This window comes from Scleropages formosus, chromosome 18, assembly GCF_900964775.1.
Source record: "Scleropages formosus chromosome 18, fSclFor1.1, whole genome shotgun sequence".
Taxonomy (NCBI): Eukaryota; Metazoa; Chordata; class Actinopteri; order Osteoglossiformes; family Osteoglossidae; genus Scleropages; species Scleropages formosus.
The window spans coordinates 18,749,122-18,766,066 of NC_041823.1; the positions used below are offsets into that span (position 1 = coordinate 18,749,122).

The following is a 16,945-nucleotide window of genomic DNA, read 5'->3' on the forward strand; positions in this document are numbered from 1 at the left end:
CAAAGCAATTGCATTAGCACCTGAAGTCATGAAAAACAGTCGGAGAAAGGGAGAGAGGGAGTGAGGGGGAGGTTGAAAGAGAGGAAAGGAGAGGAGGGGAGGGGAGGGGAGACTGGCACAGAAAGTAAATTGAAAATGATTTGCTAAGATTGTGTGTGTGTGCCTGCGCCCATGTGTGTGTGTGTGTGTGTGTCCACTGCATTAACCCCAGTGTCTCTCGGTGATCGCGCTGTCTGTGTTTACTGTGAGCATCTGAGCTTTGCTGTCTATCTACGGCGATATTAATTGTTATCGCCCATTCATCATAAAAACAGTCCCTTCGTCTTTGTCTGGGCCTGCCAGCTGCTTGCGCTCTGTCTTTGCCTGCTTTTCTCTCTCTTGCAGCTGTCTCGTAGTCTGGGGCTTTGATAATACCAATTTTATCTCCTCTCTCCTCTGTTTCACTCTCGTCTCTTCTCTCGTGTCTTCATTCCCCCTCTCATTCTGTGCCATTAAGCTAGCCTCCTCTGTAAGGATACTTAAACGCACTCTCTCTTTCCATTCCAGGTAGCTTTTATTTGTTCACATTTCCTGCTGGCCTCCCTCGCCTACTCTCATGGCAGAGACACCCGTTCTCTCTCTCCTACTGGCCCTTCTGATGTGGGTGGGGCCCGCTAGCCCCTCCCCCACACTCTTGCTCCGCCCCCGGGAGAGGGAGCGAGACCTGGGGTCGTCCAGCAACTTCAACATCGCTGTCATCCACTCTGGGCCCTCGCCGTATTCTGACACCGGGATGAGTGTATCGGGATCCGGAGCCGGGGGCCGGGTGCTGTACCCCGGGGTGAGCTCGGGACGCATTTCCAGCAGTCTGGGGGAGAGTGTAGTGACTCAGTGGGGCTCTGCCAATGTGATCTGGCTGGCGGTGAACGACAGCAGCCCCAGGACCCTCCTGCTGCAGCTCTGCGAGCTCCTGGCTACGCGACCCCTGCAAGGACTGGTGTACGAGGAGGAGCGGCCCCCTCCGGTCCCCCGAGGCCCCCTGGCGCCCATGCTGGAGTTCGTCTCCGCCCAGACAGGGCTTCCCATTGTGGCAGTCGGAGGCGGAGCGGGTCTGGGGCGGATGCCGCAGGTACATTTTGCAAGTGGGGACCTTGTCTGTGCCACTCCTGCAAGTGTGTATGTGTGTGTGTGTGTGTGTGTGTGTCCGCCGTGTGTACGGAGTCCCTTCGCCACGCGGCTCTTACACCTCTCCCTCCTCTTGCTCTGAGCGTAGTGCACGCTTGTCGTTCAGTTTGTGTTTGTTTTCCGCTTGTCCTCTCTGCGGCTGCTGTTCACTGTGGAATTATACCCGTCTTTCCAGCGACAATGCCAGCTACGCAGGTCAACGGCAAGTTACGGTGTTTTGCCCCATTTACTCGTGGGCAATGAACTCACATTTCTTAGGCTCTTCTTTTTTCGGAGTTTGCATATATTGTCGGTAACACGGCTTAACGCCGCCCTTTCACAATGTATGTGGAAGACAAAGGCATCGTTCTGTTCATATTTTGCCTGCGGTTAGCAGATGCCCATTAAAGTCGAGCTCCCCGGGTGCTAAACCAGGAGAACGAATAGTTTGCTGTCATGGGAAACGGTTATGTATTTTTCACGGTCAGACGTTACCTCTTTTGTCGCCCCAAAACCATTGCAGGAGAGCGGCTCCATCTATCTACAGTTCAGCTGCTCCACAGCACTCCAATTGGAGGTGATCTTTGAGGTGCTGGAGGAATACGATTGGACGGCCTTTTCGGTCGTGTCCACCCGTCACCATGGCTACCAGGACTTCCTGTCGATCGTGGAGGGCCTAACGGACGGCTCGTTTATCGGCTGGGAAAAGAAGAGCGTCGTGATGCTGAACCTAACAGACGACCCCGGGGGTGCTCGCACCAGGAGGCTGCTGAAGGAGAACGAGGCCCAGGTGAAAAAGGAGAAGGAAGTCTCCTCTTCCCCCCCTTGGCATCTCTGCACGTCCATCTGTGCGGCGACGAGTTGTTTTTTGCTCACATACACATTAATGTCCTTGTTAATATTACAGTGACGCCAGATGTGTTTGCGCGCTGCGGTTATTCAAGGTTTCTCCGTCAGTGTCCGTATCTAATTGATACCGTGGCTGTCCCGGTGCGCCTTTGACTTGTGCAGTTCCCCTCGCTCTCAACGTTAATGAGCTGTGTCCACTTAGTCGCCGGGTGCGCGCCGAATGAAGTGCTTCGCCATCGCTTTAGGGTCATCGCTGAAGTATTGCCGTTTTAGACCACCGCCCTCAAGCGCGGACTTGGCCTCGGGTCATTGCGCCCCCCGAGCGCGCCGCCTCTCCTCGCCGCTCCTCCTTCCCCTCGACCTCTCCGCGTCCGCTTGCTCGTTCGCCGGTTCTTGGTGTCGCTGCGGCTCTTAACCCCGACGTGCGCTACCAACTCTGCCCTCTACCTTCCCCACACAGGTGCGCCTGCTGTACTGCTCGCAGGAGGAGGCCGAGCAGGTGTTCAAGGCAGCCTGGGCCGCGGGTCAGGCCGGGCCGTCCCACATGTGGTTCGCAGTGGGACCCGCTCTGGCCGGCTTGGGTCTCGAAGGGCTTCCCAGGGCTCTGTTTGCCGTGAGACCGCAGGGCTGGAGGGACGAGCCCAGGAGGAGGATTGCCAGGGGCGTGCTGGTGCTCACTCATGGGGCTGTGGCTTTGAGGAAGGAGTATGGAGCTGCAGGGGGTTTAAACTTTGTCAGCAACTGCCAGACAGACAGCAACCACACTCAAAGGATACCTGACAGGATAAGGTGAGGCAGACAGCTAACAAAAGGTTTCTCTCCGAGGCTGCCGGCGTTCATCCATATTCGCGCCTTTCTGTTGCGATCGCATGGCCGCCTTATTCGCAGTCATACATTCCTGTAGAATAAATCCCATGCTGACATGTGAAGTGGCAGCTTGTCTTGTCTAATGGAACTTCATAATGTTTAATTGCATTTCTGACATTTTTGCTGAAATGCCCTGAAAAAGGTAACTCTGATAAGTAGGAAGAACAATTACTGTAAGTGCGCAGACGGGAGGTTTGTTTGAATGACAAATATAAATATACATTAGCGGGGAAATTGGTTTAAAAGAATTTCTTTGAATGGAAGAAAGCGGTAAATGGGGAAAAAAAAAAGATGAATAAGAGGCTATTTTATGAGTGAAATGACTGTGCCGCCACTTTCTCATTATTGGCTGTAGCCACCGACCGATCAATAGGATATAATGCTTCCTTGTTTCTCGGCTCCGAATGCAATTTTGGGGCCTTTGCTGTACCGTTCGTCTCAGTCCCAGAACGTCAGCGTATGATAGAAATCAATCGAGCTGATCGGGTGAGTTTGCAAACCCAGGTAGTGTGAGTATCGCAGCGAATGCACGCCACTAGTTGGAGAAGTACAGCTCGGTGCTTCCTCTTTTTCTCGCCGTTGAGCTTCCTTTCCTCCCTCTCGGTGTGTCCCAGGTTCTTCAGCAACATAACGCTGGGAGGGCGAGATTACTCCTTCAACAGCGACGGCTATCTGGCCAACCCTTCCCTGGATGTGATCTCATACACACCTGGAAAAGGCTGGGAGGAGGTAAGAGCGAAGCGGTTACAGCGGACCGTAGCGTATGCAGAGCACCCCACAACCGGTGACTCATAAACCCTACCGCCTGTGTTATTTCACACAGCCGCTATATGAAAACAGCTTTTGCCAACTTACGCTTTATTTCTAATATTGGATTGGAAACAACACGGCATGCCAATAACTCCTTTAGATGAGAAGTGTTGATTGTCTTCTTCGGTGTTGCCCTGAAGTCCTCCCTTTGGGGTCGGGCTGATCTCATTATTTATTCAGTTTAATAACACTTTTCACTACTGATTATTTAAGATGTGTCAGCTGAAATCTGTCCCCTGCAATATTTTTTGTTGGAATGTGGAAAGCTAATATAGACTTGCGATGGCAGTCGGGGATGGACGCCTGGGTACGGCGGCGTGTGGGCTAACCTCTGCTGGGTCTCCGTGCCGAGCTCCTCGGTCACCCGGCGGATCTGATGTCGGGGAGCTCGCCGGGAAGTCCGGGGCGCCGTCCGTTTTGGCTGTTTATTACACGCACGGGCGAACCCCAAGCCACCTAGCATGCACGGTCCCCACCGCGACTATTTAAAAGTGAAAGAGAGGGAGAGACAGAGAGGGAAACAGAGATCTAAGGTGGACTTTGAGCACAGAACATGTTTTGCGCGCAAAGATTGTTACGATTCAGTCATTTTTTGTGCTCGGGCCATGCTGGCAGTGTGCTTCAAGAACAAAAACATCAATCTTTCCCCATCGCTGACCCGCGCGTTCCTTCGCTCGGGACGGAGCGCTGGTTTGTTAGTAATTGGTCTCACCGCACCGAGCGTCTGCGGTCCGAGAGGGAGCGCGTTCGCGGCCCGTGCCGTTCGCCAGTCCGCCTTTCAGTGCCGTCGCCCGCGATGCGCGGCGACTACCCGCGGCTCAAGCTTCGGCACGTCAAGTAGCCGCGCGAGGGATGAACGGTCACGCAAAGGCACGTGTGAGGGAGGACGGCCCGCGAGTGGCCGCTTTGGAGGGAGAACTGCGCGTGAGGAAAAAAGAGGAAACAAAAGGCTTGTGTGAAGACGCTGCGAAGGTGTGGATGAGGGAGAAAAATCGCAGGTGTGTGAGGAATAAAGGACAGCAGTGGTACGTGTGGGAAAACATGAGACAAAAGGTGAAGATGAAGAAAAAGGGCAAACGGAAGACTTGCGTGAGAGAGAGAGAGAGAGAGAGAGAGAGAGAGAGAGAGAGAGAGAGAAAAAGGCAAATAGAAGGTGTGGTGTGCAACCGAAGCGCTTTCTTTCCTGCTATGATTAAGACCTGTCGATAATACATAATGCATAATGCAGGAAAAAAGCTAAATATTTGCAGTGCTACAGGGGGCAAAGTCAACACGTTAGGCATCTAGGTAAACAGCACTTTCTTAGCAGTGCGAGCAGCTGTCTTTCGAGCCACAGCAATTACAGCTAAGCACTTGTGATGCTTTATAATTCATGCATATTTAATCGAGTGGATTATTTTACGAAATACCGCACTTAAGACGGCGTCACCCAGTCGAACACGTTATTCGGATCTTGAAAGGTTTGCCGCTGCTCGCGGGGTTCCGGTGACCCCGCGGCTCCGGCTCCCCAGTTTTACGCTGGCGCTCGGGAGCCCTTCAGACGCCAGTCCTCAATGTGCTGACTTTTGCCTTTTCGTTTAATCTTCTTCAATTAGACACCGTAGCTCAGCCTTGCAGTCTTGTTCCAAACCGAGTTTAGGCATTTATCTCCTTACTATATATAAGCTACGGGTTTATTAAATATTTTCTTTTCTTTTTCGCGAAGCCCTTTTCCGTTGCTTGAGAGCGCTATTGATTGCTTACTGGAGCATTTCCCTACTTACATTTATAAAAAGATTTTCTGTAAACATCTGCCGCACGCTCTCTAGCCCAGTCCTAGTACTTGGCTGCTAGATTTTCTCTGCATTCTGACCTCTTTTCTTGCCTGTTCTGGGAACCTCTATGCAAACCCCGTGCCCTCAGGTTGGCTGGTGGGAGAACGGGGTGCTGAGGCTGCGATACCCGGCCTGGTCTCGCTACGGACCCTTTCTACAGCCTCCGGATGATGCGCAGCACCTGCGCGTGGTCACGCTGGAGGAGCGTCCCTTTGTCATCGTGGAGCCTGCTGACCCCGCGTCTGGCACCTGCATCCGTGACTCCGTCCCCTGCCGGCGACCCCTCAACGACAGGTCCGGAGGACGTCGCGCCGACGCGCTCCCTCAATCCCATCCGGTCCTCTGCGTGTCTTCTGATGTTCGCCTGTTCTTCCCCTGTTTCAGTGTGACTATGGAGGGTATGGTGCCCATGAAACAGTGCTGCAAAGGCTTCTGCATCGACATTCTCAAGCGACTGGCCAAAATCGTGGGCTTCACCTATGACCTCTACCTAGTAACTAATGGAAAACACGGAAAGAAGATTGATGGGGTGTGGAATGGAATGGTGGGAGAGGTCAGGTGTTTTTCATTTCTTTTTTGCAGATGGCTTCACTTGTTACCGTAGCTTCGCTCCAATGATCTTTGATATTCGTAGCTGCGCGGCCTTCCTCGTTCCGCACTACGACTTATACTATCGAATTTTTCGCGTAGCTTACAGTTCGCCGCTTATTTATGCAGGTGGAAGTTTTCTCGCACTATGCGCATAAATACGGTGTTAAAAGTACAAGGTGGCTCCTGGGATTGGAACCTGCTGTTTCCAAGTTTACCACATCAACCAATGTGCCACCTGCTGCCTGCACTCCAGCTGCAGTCTGTCACATGCTCACATAAGCACCACTGCTGTTCCTTCTGATAACTCTCCCCCTGTGACCATATGGATATTAGCAGGGCATCCCGTTAGGCAACAAAGCGTTCTGCATCCAAGTACCTTTTACTCACAACTGCAGTTTCTCTTCCTGGCCACCAGGTGGTGTACAAGCGTGCAGACATGGCCATCGGTTCCTTAACTATCAACGAGGAGCGCTCCGAAGTGGTGGATTTCTCCGTGCCGTTCGTGGAGACGGGCATCAGCGTGATGGTTTCCCGAAGCAACGGCACCGTTTCGCCCTCAGCGTTCCTTGGTGAGTGAGTGAGGAGGCTCTCGGGGCTGCCGGCAGCGCGGCGGTCAGAGCTGCCGCTGCCTTCGGACCCAAAGGGCGCAGGTTTGAATTCCACCTCCAGCTGTAGAACCCTTGAGCAAGGTCCTTACCGTAACTTGCTCTAGTAAAATTCCCCAGCCGTGTAAATGACTGTGAGTAGCTGAGCGTCGTAAGTCGGTTTGGAGAGGAGCGTCAGCTGAAGGAATCATTATAAACTGCTGGACTTTCGCACTGCGTGATAGAGAAGATGTTGGTCAAAAAACTTTTCGCTGTCTTGATGCCGTGCCACAGCCAGCGCTGCAAAGGAGGAGGAAATTGGGAGAGGAGAAGCCCTAATTTATTGGAAGCCGTGAAAGAAGACTGACAGCGTCGGGCCGAGGGAGCGGGATAGCGTTTGTAGATGGCAGCAGCCCCAGGAGAGCTGGCAAATGAGAGAGACTGGAGGAGGGAGTGGATTACAGTAGTGAACTTGTGTTCTCTTGTGAACTGTGGTTAATGGTGTCCCGAGAGGGAGAGAGGCGCACGGCTTGGCTCGGCGTGACGCGACGCCGCGCATCGCCCTCTTCTCAGCGTGTGCCGTTGCGGGCCTTTCCGCTGTCCCATCTGCATTTCAGAGCCCTACAGCCCCGCCGTGTGGGTGATGATGTTCGTGATGTGCCTGACCGTCGTGGCAGTGACCGTCTTCATCTTCGAGTACTTCAGCCCCGTCGGGTACAACCGCAGCCTACAGAGTGGCAAGAGTGAGGATGGCATCTCTTTTCCCAATCTCAGATATGATCATTAATGTCACCGTTGTTATGGAGATTGATATCCATGCTGCTGGTATAGCTCCTTTTGCAGCAGCTGCCTGGCTGCAAAATTGATATCTTTCTCCAAGTGTTGTAATGCACTCATATTCTGAATATTGAAAGAGTCATACATTATTTAACACTGCTGTTTTTGTCAGTACCATATTATACATGTCTCTCCCTCCCTCCCTCCTAATTTTTCCCTGCTTGTATGTGTGCGGTGAACCATATTTAAACTGGCTTTCCTCTCGTCCCAAACTACGTGACTTGCCGCTTCTTCTTCCTGCCTCCGTCGCTGGCGGAGAGGTCTCGTTCTACGACCGACAAATCTGATCGCGCTCAGCGTAACCCTCTCCTCCTCCGTGCTTCTGCGCTCTCGTTCTCACCCCCCTCTCAGAGGCGGGGGGCTCCAAGTTCACCATTGGAAAGTCGATCTGGCTGCTGTGGGCTCTGGTGTTCAACAACTCGGTCCCGGTGGAGAACCCCAAGGGCACCACTAGCAAGATCATGGTGCTCATCTGGGCCTTCTTCGCCGTCATATTTCTGGCCAGCTACACCGCCAACCTGGCTGCCTTCATGATCCAGGAAGAGTACATCGACACTGTCTCTGGGCTTAGCGACAAGAAGGTATACTTGTCACCGCCGGCAGGGAATCGGGACAGCGAGCGGCGAGAAAAAGGTCGCGTGCGCTAAAGCTCTCCAATTTCTCGCCGTCTCTTAGTTCCAGCACCCCACGGAGCAGTACCCACCTCTCAAATTCGGGACGGTCCCCAACGGCAGCACCGAGAAGAACATCCGGAGCAATTACCCCGACATGCACCAGTACATGATGAAATATAACCAGAGAGGAGTGGAAGAAGCCATCACTAACCTCAAGACTGGGTCAGTGTTGAGCTGTATGTGCGTCCCTCCCCTGTTTCCCTCCCTTTTTGCCCCAGCATCTTTATCTCACATTCTCTCCGTCTCCCTGCCTCTCTCTCTCGGGGCTGCGGTAATGAGCACTGGCGTCCTAACTAACAGTTTCGGCGTGTGTTGCCGCAGCAGCGGTATCTGGGGCATTTTGTCGACATCTTTGTCTTTACTTCCTTCCTCACTGTTTAAATCCCTGTGACATCTCCTGTTGGTATTAATCCTCTCCCCCTGCCTTTTCAAAGGATTATGTCATCCGCACTTCTTCTCTTCCCTTCACTCATTTTTCAGCGCCGTGCTGATGTGCTTCAAAGTCTTTCCGCATGTGCCGCCGTTCCACCCTCATTCTCTCGGCGTGCCAGCGTCGGCTTACAAACCAGGTTTCCCTCTGCCTCCTTCCCTTACCAACAGCGCTGTAGCAATCGCGCCGTTCCTCTCTCGCTTTCTCCTCCTCTGCAAACTGCTAAATTACCGTCTCTCCGCCTCATTCTACTTTCCTGCTTTTGTTTCATCCCGCGTTCCCTGTCTGCGCGTCTCGCCTTTTCCCGCAATTGAAAATTCTTCTCCTCCGCTTCCATGCAGCAAGCTGGACGCCTTCATTTACGACGCAGCGGTGTTGAACTACATGGCCAGGAAGGATGAGGGATGTAAGGTGATGACCATTGGCTCAGGCAAGGTCTTCGCCACCACGGGCTACGGCATTGCCCTGCACAAGAACTCACGCTGGAAGCGTCCCTTGGACCTCGCTCTGCTCCAGCTGGTGGGAGACGGTAAGAGAGAGAGGGAGAGAGAGATGGGTGGTGAAGAGAGCGCAGCCATTTATTTAGAGTAATGGTAGGAACTGAACACTGCTCCCGTGCTTCCTTTTTTTTTTTTTTTTTTTTTTTTTAACCTGAAAGCAAGGGTTTGATAAGAAAGAGACGTTCAGGAGGCTATTATCGCGGTTCCGGTGGATGTTTTATAGCTAATGTGGATGGCCTGAAATCGAGAGATTAAGATAACATATTGAAAATAATGAAGGTGTCACAGAGAATCAGAGTATGACAGTATCTCCTCGGTAGCTACGCTTGTCCATTTCCCGTGCCACGCGCAGTTATAATAGACCCACGATTCGCTGCATATGGCTATGGTTTCGTTGGTGGCACTGGGCTGAAGGCTAATATTTGTCACCGTGCAGCTGGCCCCCCACACACACCAGAGGATTGTTTCAGCTGCCGCCGGGTCCGGGTGCTTCAAATCCGCCCCGCCGGTGGCGTGAAGCACAAAGCCCTTTTTGCAGCTGGCTCGTTCCAGTTTAGCTGCTTAAACATTGATAATGCAGTTATTTGATGCCAAGTTCCATTAAACAACGTGGTCGTCAAACATGGAGACCCGGAGAGGGGCTTTACGGCGGGAACGAAGCGTTCAAACAGACGTGCGCCTTGTTAAAACATGCCCATATATTATGCACATGCCTTTCACAACCTGAACGCTTTCTGTACGGGATGAAGGCGGCGGTCATTCTGAAGTACCGTGTGCAATTATAAACAAAAAGTACTTTTGTTTGATATTCTCAGGAGAAGTCAGTTGTATTGTATAGCCATCTGTTGCTTCCTTGATCCCTCTTTCCACACATCTGTGACATGCAATATTTTCCCGGATTTTTGTCCTTTCTTCATGAGCCGTCCATCGAGCCGTGCCTTTAGTCCATTCATTGGCTTTTTTGTCGCTTGCAACGATCCCTTATTACTTCGGTTATGGTTTGCAGCGACTGTCGTCACTTAGCTGATTGCCGTCAGTCTCCTGTCGTTGGTCAGATTGCCCTGCCTTCTGGCCTCTGGCTTTTTCTGCGGTAGAATTCGGCTAATTTGTTAAGAAATGGAAGCATTCGCAGTCCTACAATGGGTAAAATTGGGGTATCCCGCAGGTCTTTTGGTCCAATAATTTAGTTTAGATTTCCAGTTTAAATGACTGAGGATAAAACGATCCGCATGTAAAGTTACCTCCAGCCGTGATAAATCAGGTCACCCATCTTGGATGCCGTCGCAGGATAGCAGTTTGACAGCTAGCAATGAATGACCTGCATTGACCTGCAAAGCATTCTTCGCAACTTGGCCAGTCAGCAGCGCCAGCTCTTTCTTACTGCCAACTATGCCAAAGTGACTGTGGGTTTTTCTAAGCTTTTGTTTACGGGCCATCCAATATGACTTTAATTTCCAGAACAAAGGGATTTCATGTCTGTCATGCCTGTGTTGAAATGCGTTTTTTTTTCTTTTTTTCTCTCTCACAATTGCCCATTTCACATTTTTCAGTTAAGCACATTAGAATCAGTGTCACTTGTAAATGCATTAGGAAATTATATATTTAAATTTACATGTCCCTAATTATAATCATGCTGTATAATTTTTACTATTATCCATATCGAGGAGCCATAAATAAATACAGTCCTAATTTTCATAAATATTTGGGTTGCTGTCAGTTACATAATGCAGGTAATTTGACAGAGCAGATGATCAAATGGAAATTATGGAGCTGAATGCAATGTGCTGAGGACCCACTGTTGAGCCCTTGTGAGGAAGGACAACAGTAGGGTGTAAAAAATCAAATGGTATAAAACTAAAAATCTGGTTCATTCAGGAATGGAAGGTTCACTAACTGTTACAATTAAATGATTATGATCTCTTCCGCTCTCTTTTTTATGCCTATTACTTTTTTTTTATCTCTGTTTCTTTCTTCTACCCTTTCTCCGTCTTTTACTTCTGCAAACCAGAGAAATGTCTCACTGTTTGTCACGGTGACACAATCTCTCCCTCTCTCCACCTGCTTTTGGTTGCTGTCTTACCCTCTGTTAACTGGGGAAGTCAGAGAAACGCGCATTCCTGCAGGCCACTCGCAGCTTCCTCTGTCCTACAGATGGTAGAACGTCAGATGTTCAACCCTGAAAGAAGGCCCAACAGTTTCTCTCAGTATCTGACCTCCCCTCTCAACCTTTCAATATCTATTTACACATAATATAATTTATCAATCAATAATTACTTTCTCCTACTTTAGGGTGGCATCTCTGCCATTTGCACAGTTAGTTACCTGTCCTTCTTGTCCTCCTCACCCCTGTGCCCCAGATGAGATTGAGATGCTCGAGCGCCTCTGGCTGTCAGGGATCTGCCACAATGACAAGATTGAGGTGATGAGCTCCAAGTTGGACATCGACAACATGGCGGGAGTATTCTACATGCTGCTGGTGGCCATGGGCCTGAGCCTTCTGGTCTTTGCCTGGGAACATCTGGTCTACTGGAAACTGCGCCACTGCATGGGCCATTCCGGCAAGCTGGACTTCCTCCTGGCCTTTAGCAGAGTGAGTTTACTGGGTGCATGTAAGTGTCAGCTTGCAGTAATAGTGTGTGGAGAACTCTTCTCTGGGTCACTAGTGGTGTACGTGTGCCATCCATACTTCCAGTGGGAGTGTGCAGTCCATGGGTGCAGTCAGCTCTGGCCCTGGTCTTCAGCGGAGTTGAGTGTGCACTGCATTCTTCTTCTAGACTCTGGTGCGATGAGGGTGCGGGTTGCTGAGCGTTGTCATTCGGGGTTGCCCCGAAGCTATCGAATCCCGTACTGTGACTTATCTGCAAAACAATCAGCTTTATTTAAAGATAATGAACTTTACGCATATCTTAAATTTGTCATCCACTCATGAGGATCAAGCCATATCGCACAGAGGGGATTTTTTTATGAGGTGGAGTAACGCTTTGGAGAGCATTATTCGGCGAGAGCTAAACTGGCTCCCAGGTTCGGTGTAAATTAGAGATTCCAGGCTGCTCTCCTTAGGCTAACAGCCCTGCAGGCAGGCAGGCAGCATAGGGACTTCTGACATAGACCTTGATGTGTGTCTGGAAGGTGGCTGACTGCTAGAGATGCTTGAAGCTGCTTACATGCCACGGGGAGATGCGTGAGAGGCAGTGTCACCCTGGGACAGAGCGAGGGACTGATGCTGTCGCCGAATGGCGGCAGTGGGCAGGTGTGCATATTGACAGGCCTCGGTGCTACTCTCGCCTCTGGTTGTTCTTTCAGTAAGATGCATTAGCTACTGCTATTCCTAGACTCTTCGCTGCTGCTGGACCCGCAAACAGGCAGGGAGGTGGGCAGAGAAGTACAGACTACAGGGACAGGGAGGACTCACTTTAACAAGTCTTGTCTTACTGTTCCTCACTCCCACAGGTGTGACTGTTACATACTTGTCTTTCTGTGTTCGACTCAGGGAATGTACAGTTGCTGCAGCTTTGAAGATGAAACAGCCCCAGGGGGAGCAAAATCAACTCTCCCTCCTCATCACCATGCCTCTGTGGGGGCCCCTCCTCCCCAGGCTCATGTTGTCACGACAGCTGTTGCCAACCCTGCGATCACCATGGCACAACAACAGCAGCCGCCACCGCAGCAAGCTTACAAAACTCCTCTGCCGGGGTCCCCGCCAACGGTAGCACATTCAGGGTCGGCCCTCGGGCCCTCCAGTACTCCCGTTTTGAGCGCTCCGCTTCCCTGTTCCACGTTTCTGCCCCGCCCTGACCGCAGGTTGGCTGTGGTAGACCGCTGGAGGCTCCCGAAGACCGCTCCTGCCAATCAAATGGCTGTAAGGAGTGGCATCTCGGAAATGGGCGTCTACCCTCAGAAGGTAGCCCCGGCCTGGGCAGGCGCAGGGGCCGGAGGTCTGGATGGATACAAACGTTACTACGGTCCCATCGACCCCGAGGGCTTGGGGCCTTGCGTGGACCCTCAAGCGGCTGGTTCACAAACACCAAAAACAGGCCAGAGGAGCCATCCACCACCCCCACCGGCGAGTGTGGCATTCTACTCGGAGAAGAGCGTGGATCATGGAGTAGGGAAGAAGGTGGCGGTTGGTGGTGGTGGAGGAGGTCAGGGGAAGGGGGTTAAGCCTTTGGGGACGCCGCGGTTGCCACCTAAAAGCCAGGCCCCTGCCCCCTTGCCCCCTAATCCTCCACTGCCGCAACCCTCTCCCCCTCTCCCTTCCTCCTTCTGGAGAAAGCGACGCCCCAAGAAGCCAAAGGACTCAGGGGGACCTTTGTACGAGAATATTCTTCCCTTGGGAAGACATGGGGCAGGGGGTAGGGATGGAGGTGGTAGAAGAAGCTGCCACTCTCCATCTCTGCCCTTGCCTGTCCCCGTTCCCCTGTCCCCTACCTACACTCCTCCTTCCCCGTCTCCCTCTCTCCCCTACACATCGACCTCCAGTTCCTCCTCTACCTCTAGCTCATCCTCCTCATCTTCAGCATCCTCCTCCCGCTCCTCCTCACCCTCCTCCACGGCTTCCACTGCATCCTCCAGGAGTTCTAGGGAGAGGGAGGAAGGCATGGAGGAAGAAGAGGATGAAGAGATGGAAGAACTGACAGAGGAGTCCAGCCTCCTGTTAGGGCGGGATAGAGAACGGTCCCTCATATCTCCTCGCTCTCTGACCCATGGTCCCCCACCTCCACCTGTGCCCCCCCGCAAGCCCCGCCAACAGAAAGGGGAGAGGGAGCGTGTACGGGAGCGAGGCGGGAGCCAGCTAGCCCAGCTTCAGGAGTGGTGGGCCAACTGGGGGGAGAAGGAGCGGGAGCGAGAAAGGGAGCGGGAAAGGGACCGGGAGAGGGAAAGGGAAAGGGAGAGGAGTGCAGCCGGGGTGGACACCACGGAGAGGAGGCGGGACAAGAAGCGACGGAAAGACAAGGAAAAAGAGAGGAAGAAGAAGAAGAAAAAGAACAAGAAGAGGAAAAAGCGAGAGGAGCGAGAGAGAGAGCGAGAGAGGGAAAGGAAACGGCATAAAGTGAAAAAGAAGAAAAAGAAAGCCCTGAAAACGAAGAAGAGAAAGAAAGGGACGATAGGAAAACGCTCTGAGACGGAGGAGGGCGACCTGGAGCCTGAGAGGGACGTGGAGGGGGACAGGGAAAGGGATGGCGCGGTATCCCAGGGCTACTCCTACTCTGCACAGTTCCGCAGCTCTTTTGGGGAAAAGGGTGGTGGGATGAATAGGGATCCTGCCTGGGAGGGAGAGAGGGACAGAGGGAGGAGAGAGGGAGAAGGCGAAGGGCCTGACAGGCAGGAGGAGGAAAGTGGCAGGAGCCGGGACAGGCGCCCCAAGGGAGCCCACTCCCACTCCCACTCCAGACAGCGAACAGCCAGCAGCAAGCGCTACCCCAATCTGAACAAGCTCCCGGCATCTGTCAAGTTTTGGGTGAGCGGAGGAAATGGCGGGGAACCGGCTCCTGACACCTCTCACTCTTCCGCCCTGCACCCGCTGCTCCCTTCCTCCTCGAAGCGCCGGAGGAGCGCAGGGAGCGACAGAGAAGCCGGCGGGAGGGGGGGTGAGAGGCGACCCTTGCTGCTACACTACGAAAGGAGCAGGGCCCACACAAGAGAGGGCCTCTCTTTCCACGAATGGGACTCGGAGGATGACGACGACGAGGACGATGAGGATGTGGGGGAAGAGAGGGAGCGAATGGAGGAGCGAGGACGAAGAAGTGGAGGCAGGAGGGTGGTGTCAGAATCTGAGAGAGATAGGGAGAGGGTGGAGGAAAGCTATTCGGACGAGGGGTCCTCTGGAGAATTTGGTCAGTTTGAAAGGTACTGGGAGGGCAGCGCGGGTGGAGGCGCTTCTGGGATAGGTGGAGGCGGCTGGTTTTTTGGGACCTATCCTGCCAGGGAGAAAGGGGGCAGCATAAACAGTAGGGACGACTCTCTTCTGGGGCGAGGGGACGGATGGGGGGCCAGCGGTGATATCTGGGGCTCAGGCGGTACATTTGGATGGGGGTCGGCCGGTGGAAGCGGAGGGCTCGGATCTCAGTGGCCTCCCCCGCCCACAGCTCTCCCACCCCCACGCAGATACTGGTCCGTAGATAAGCTCCCTATGAAAGGTGAGAGGAAATGGAAAGGTGGGGGGAAGGGGAAAAGCAAGGCGCGCGGCCGGGAGCCGGAGTCCACTGCGTGCTTCTGCCACTACCCTCACGATCACCCTCACGATCACCCTCACGCACACCCCAAACGGGAAGGGGCCTCCTCCCATAGCCAGGAGGAGCTGTTGCCGCACTGCCACAGCTTCAGCGGCGGCTCCCGGCCCAAACCGCTGCCCCCTAAGCCCGAGTCGGGCCAGACCAAGTCCGGGAGCCAGTCCAACCTCAGCAGCCAGCAAGTCCAGCTGACCGAGCACCCTCCCCAGCCATCGCCGTCTCCTCCGCAGGCCCTCCCGGCTCTCCCCTCTTCCTCACTTCCTACCCCGTCTTCTTCCTCCCTTCCTGTTCCCATCCCTCCGCCTCCATCTGCCTCCTCCGTTTCTCCGCCCTCTCTCATCTCCCCTACTACGGGTACCTCTCAGACTAGCGCCAGCGCCAAGCTCCAGTACCAGAGACTACGGTCGGTGCCCCAGCCACGAAGGTTCTACTCCCCTCACCTGCCCCTCAAAGCCAAGAGCCTGTGCTCTCGGAGAGGCTCAGCCCATTTTTCCAGTCTTGAGAGCGAAGTATGACAGGGAAGGAAACAGGGAATTGCACACAGAACTGGGAATCCCGTTTATATACAAACTGTACCACGAGACATAACTGAGAGATAATACACATGAGTTCAGACAAAAGCGATGCCACGTCTCTTAGATTTCTCCTTCTCCACCAATCGGAACTGAGAACTGTGATGTCATCTGTCCTCTCATCCAGTCAGAACAATGGATAGTGATTATCTGTTGTGAGCAATGATGTCATGTTTACAAAACGAACCCTTCTGCTCTCTTTACTTTGTTCCAAACGCTCCGCCAAATCTGGTTTCTTGAAAGTCTACACCACTTTTTTCTTCTGCTCTAACACTGCTGCTCCAGCTGCAGAGCATCCTCCAAAAACGAGCCCCTATAGATGCCCATGCTCCCCATCTCTCTCCCATAATGGGATAAATATTGTGTCATTTCAACTTTTCCTCTCCTTTCCAGTGAGACCAGCTTGCAGCAGGTAGCTACTTAAACTTTCCTAAGTTTTTAGAACAGCAGTGCCGTTTACTGTTTTTTTTTTTTTTTTTGGCACCCTCTCCTTAAATGGCATCTGCGAATTGTGATGTCACCGTGTTCTGCAATATCTCCTCTACGCAACCTTTGGTAGAGATATTCCGACGCTATCGTTCAATGGGGATGTGAACCGTGGTGTCATGTTCGGTAAGCCCCCTCCACCCCTCACTCCATACCCAGATTTAATTCCCTGGAAGATACTGCTTTAACAGCTTGGGGCCTCCAAATCTTTGCTTTCCTCAGACCAGAAATGAGAACACTGATAATATCACTGTTACAAGGTGTGTGATGATGTCACTGTGTTTTGAAAGAAATTATGAAAAAAGTGATGTAGCAATTTTCATTGTTTCTGCTTTCGTTGGGCTTACTCCTACTTTGCCAATCACCTTCTTTTAAAAATCTTATCTATCTATATATCGCGCTCACTGTGTTAGTATTTTAAAAGCTGGCAATATCAGCTGTGACTGATGTTCTATTGTTAGGCTGAACTTGAGTGCCAAATGTCAAAAGTATTTAAAACCACTGAACCAGTAATTAAATTCCCAGAAAATTCCCATGCTAATTAATATCTGAGCAATA

At 52.4% G+C, this 16,945-nt stretch overlaps 1 protein-coding gene across 1 annotated transcript; it reads left to right on the forward strand.

The window, feature by feature from the left end:
* The first annotated feature begins 595 nt into the window (after positions 1 to 595).
* On the forward strand, positions 596 to 15,844 carry grin2db (glutamate receptor, ionotropic, N-methyl D-aspartate 2D, b). The gene is made up of 15 exons (XM_029260081.1): positions 596 to 1,108; positions 1,667 to 1,933; positions 2,453 to 2,781; positions 3,474 to 3,588; positions 5,572 to 5,777; positions 5,868 to 6,036; positions 6,490 to 6,643; positions 7,276 to 7,401; positions 7,847 to 8,076; positions 8,171 to 8,331; positions 8,941 to 9,128; positions 11,457 to 11,689; positions 12,590 to 13,133; positions 13,242 to 13,994; positions 14,049 to 15,844. Exons 1-15 carry the CDS (start codon positions 596 to 598, stop codon positions 15,842 to 15,844), a joined length of 5,784 nt encoding a protein of 1,927 aa, XP_029115914.1.
* The last annotated feature ends 1,101 nt before the right edge of the window (positions 15,845 to 16,945 follow it).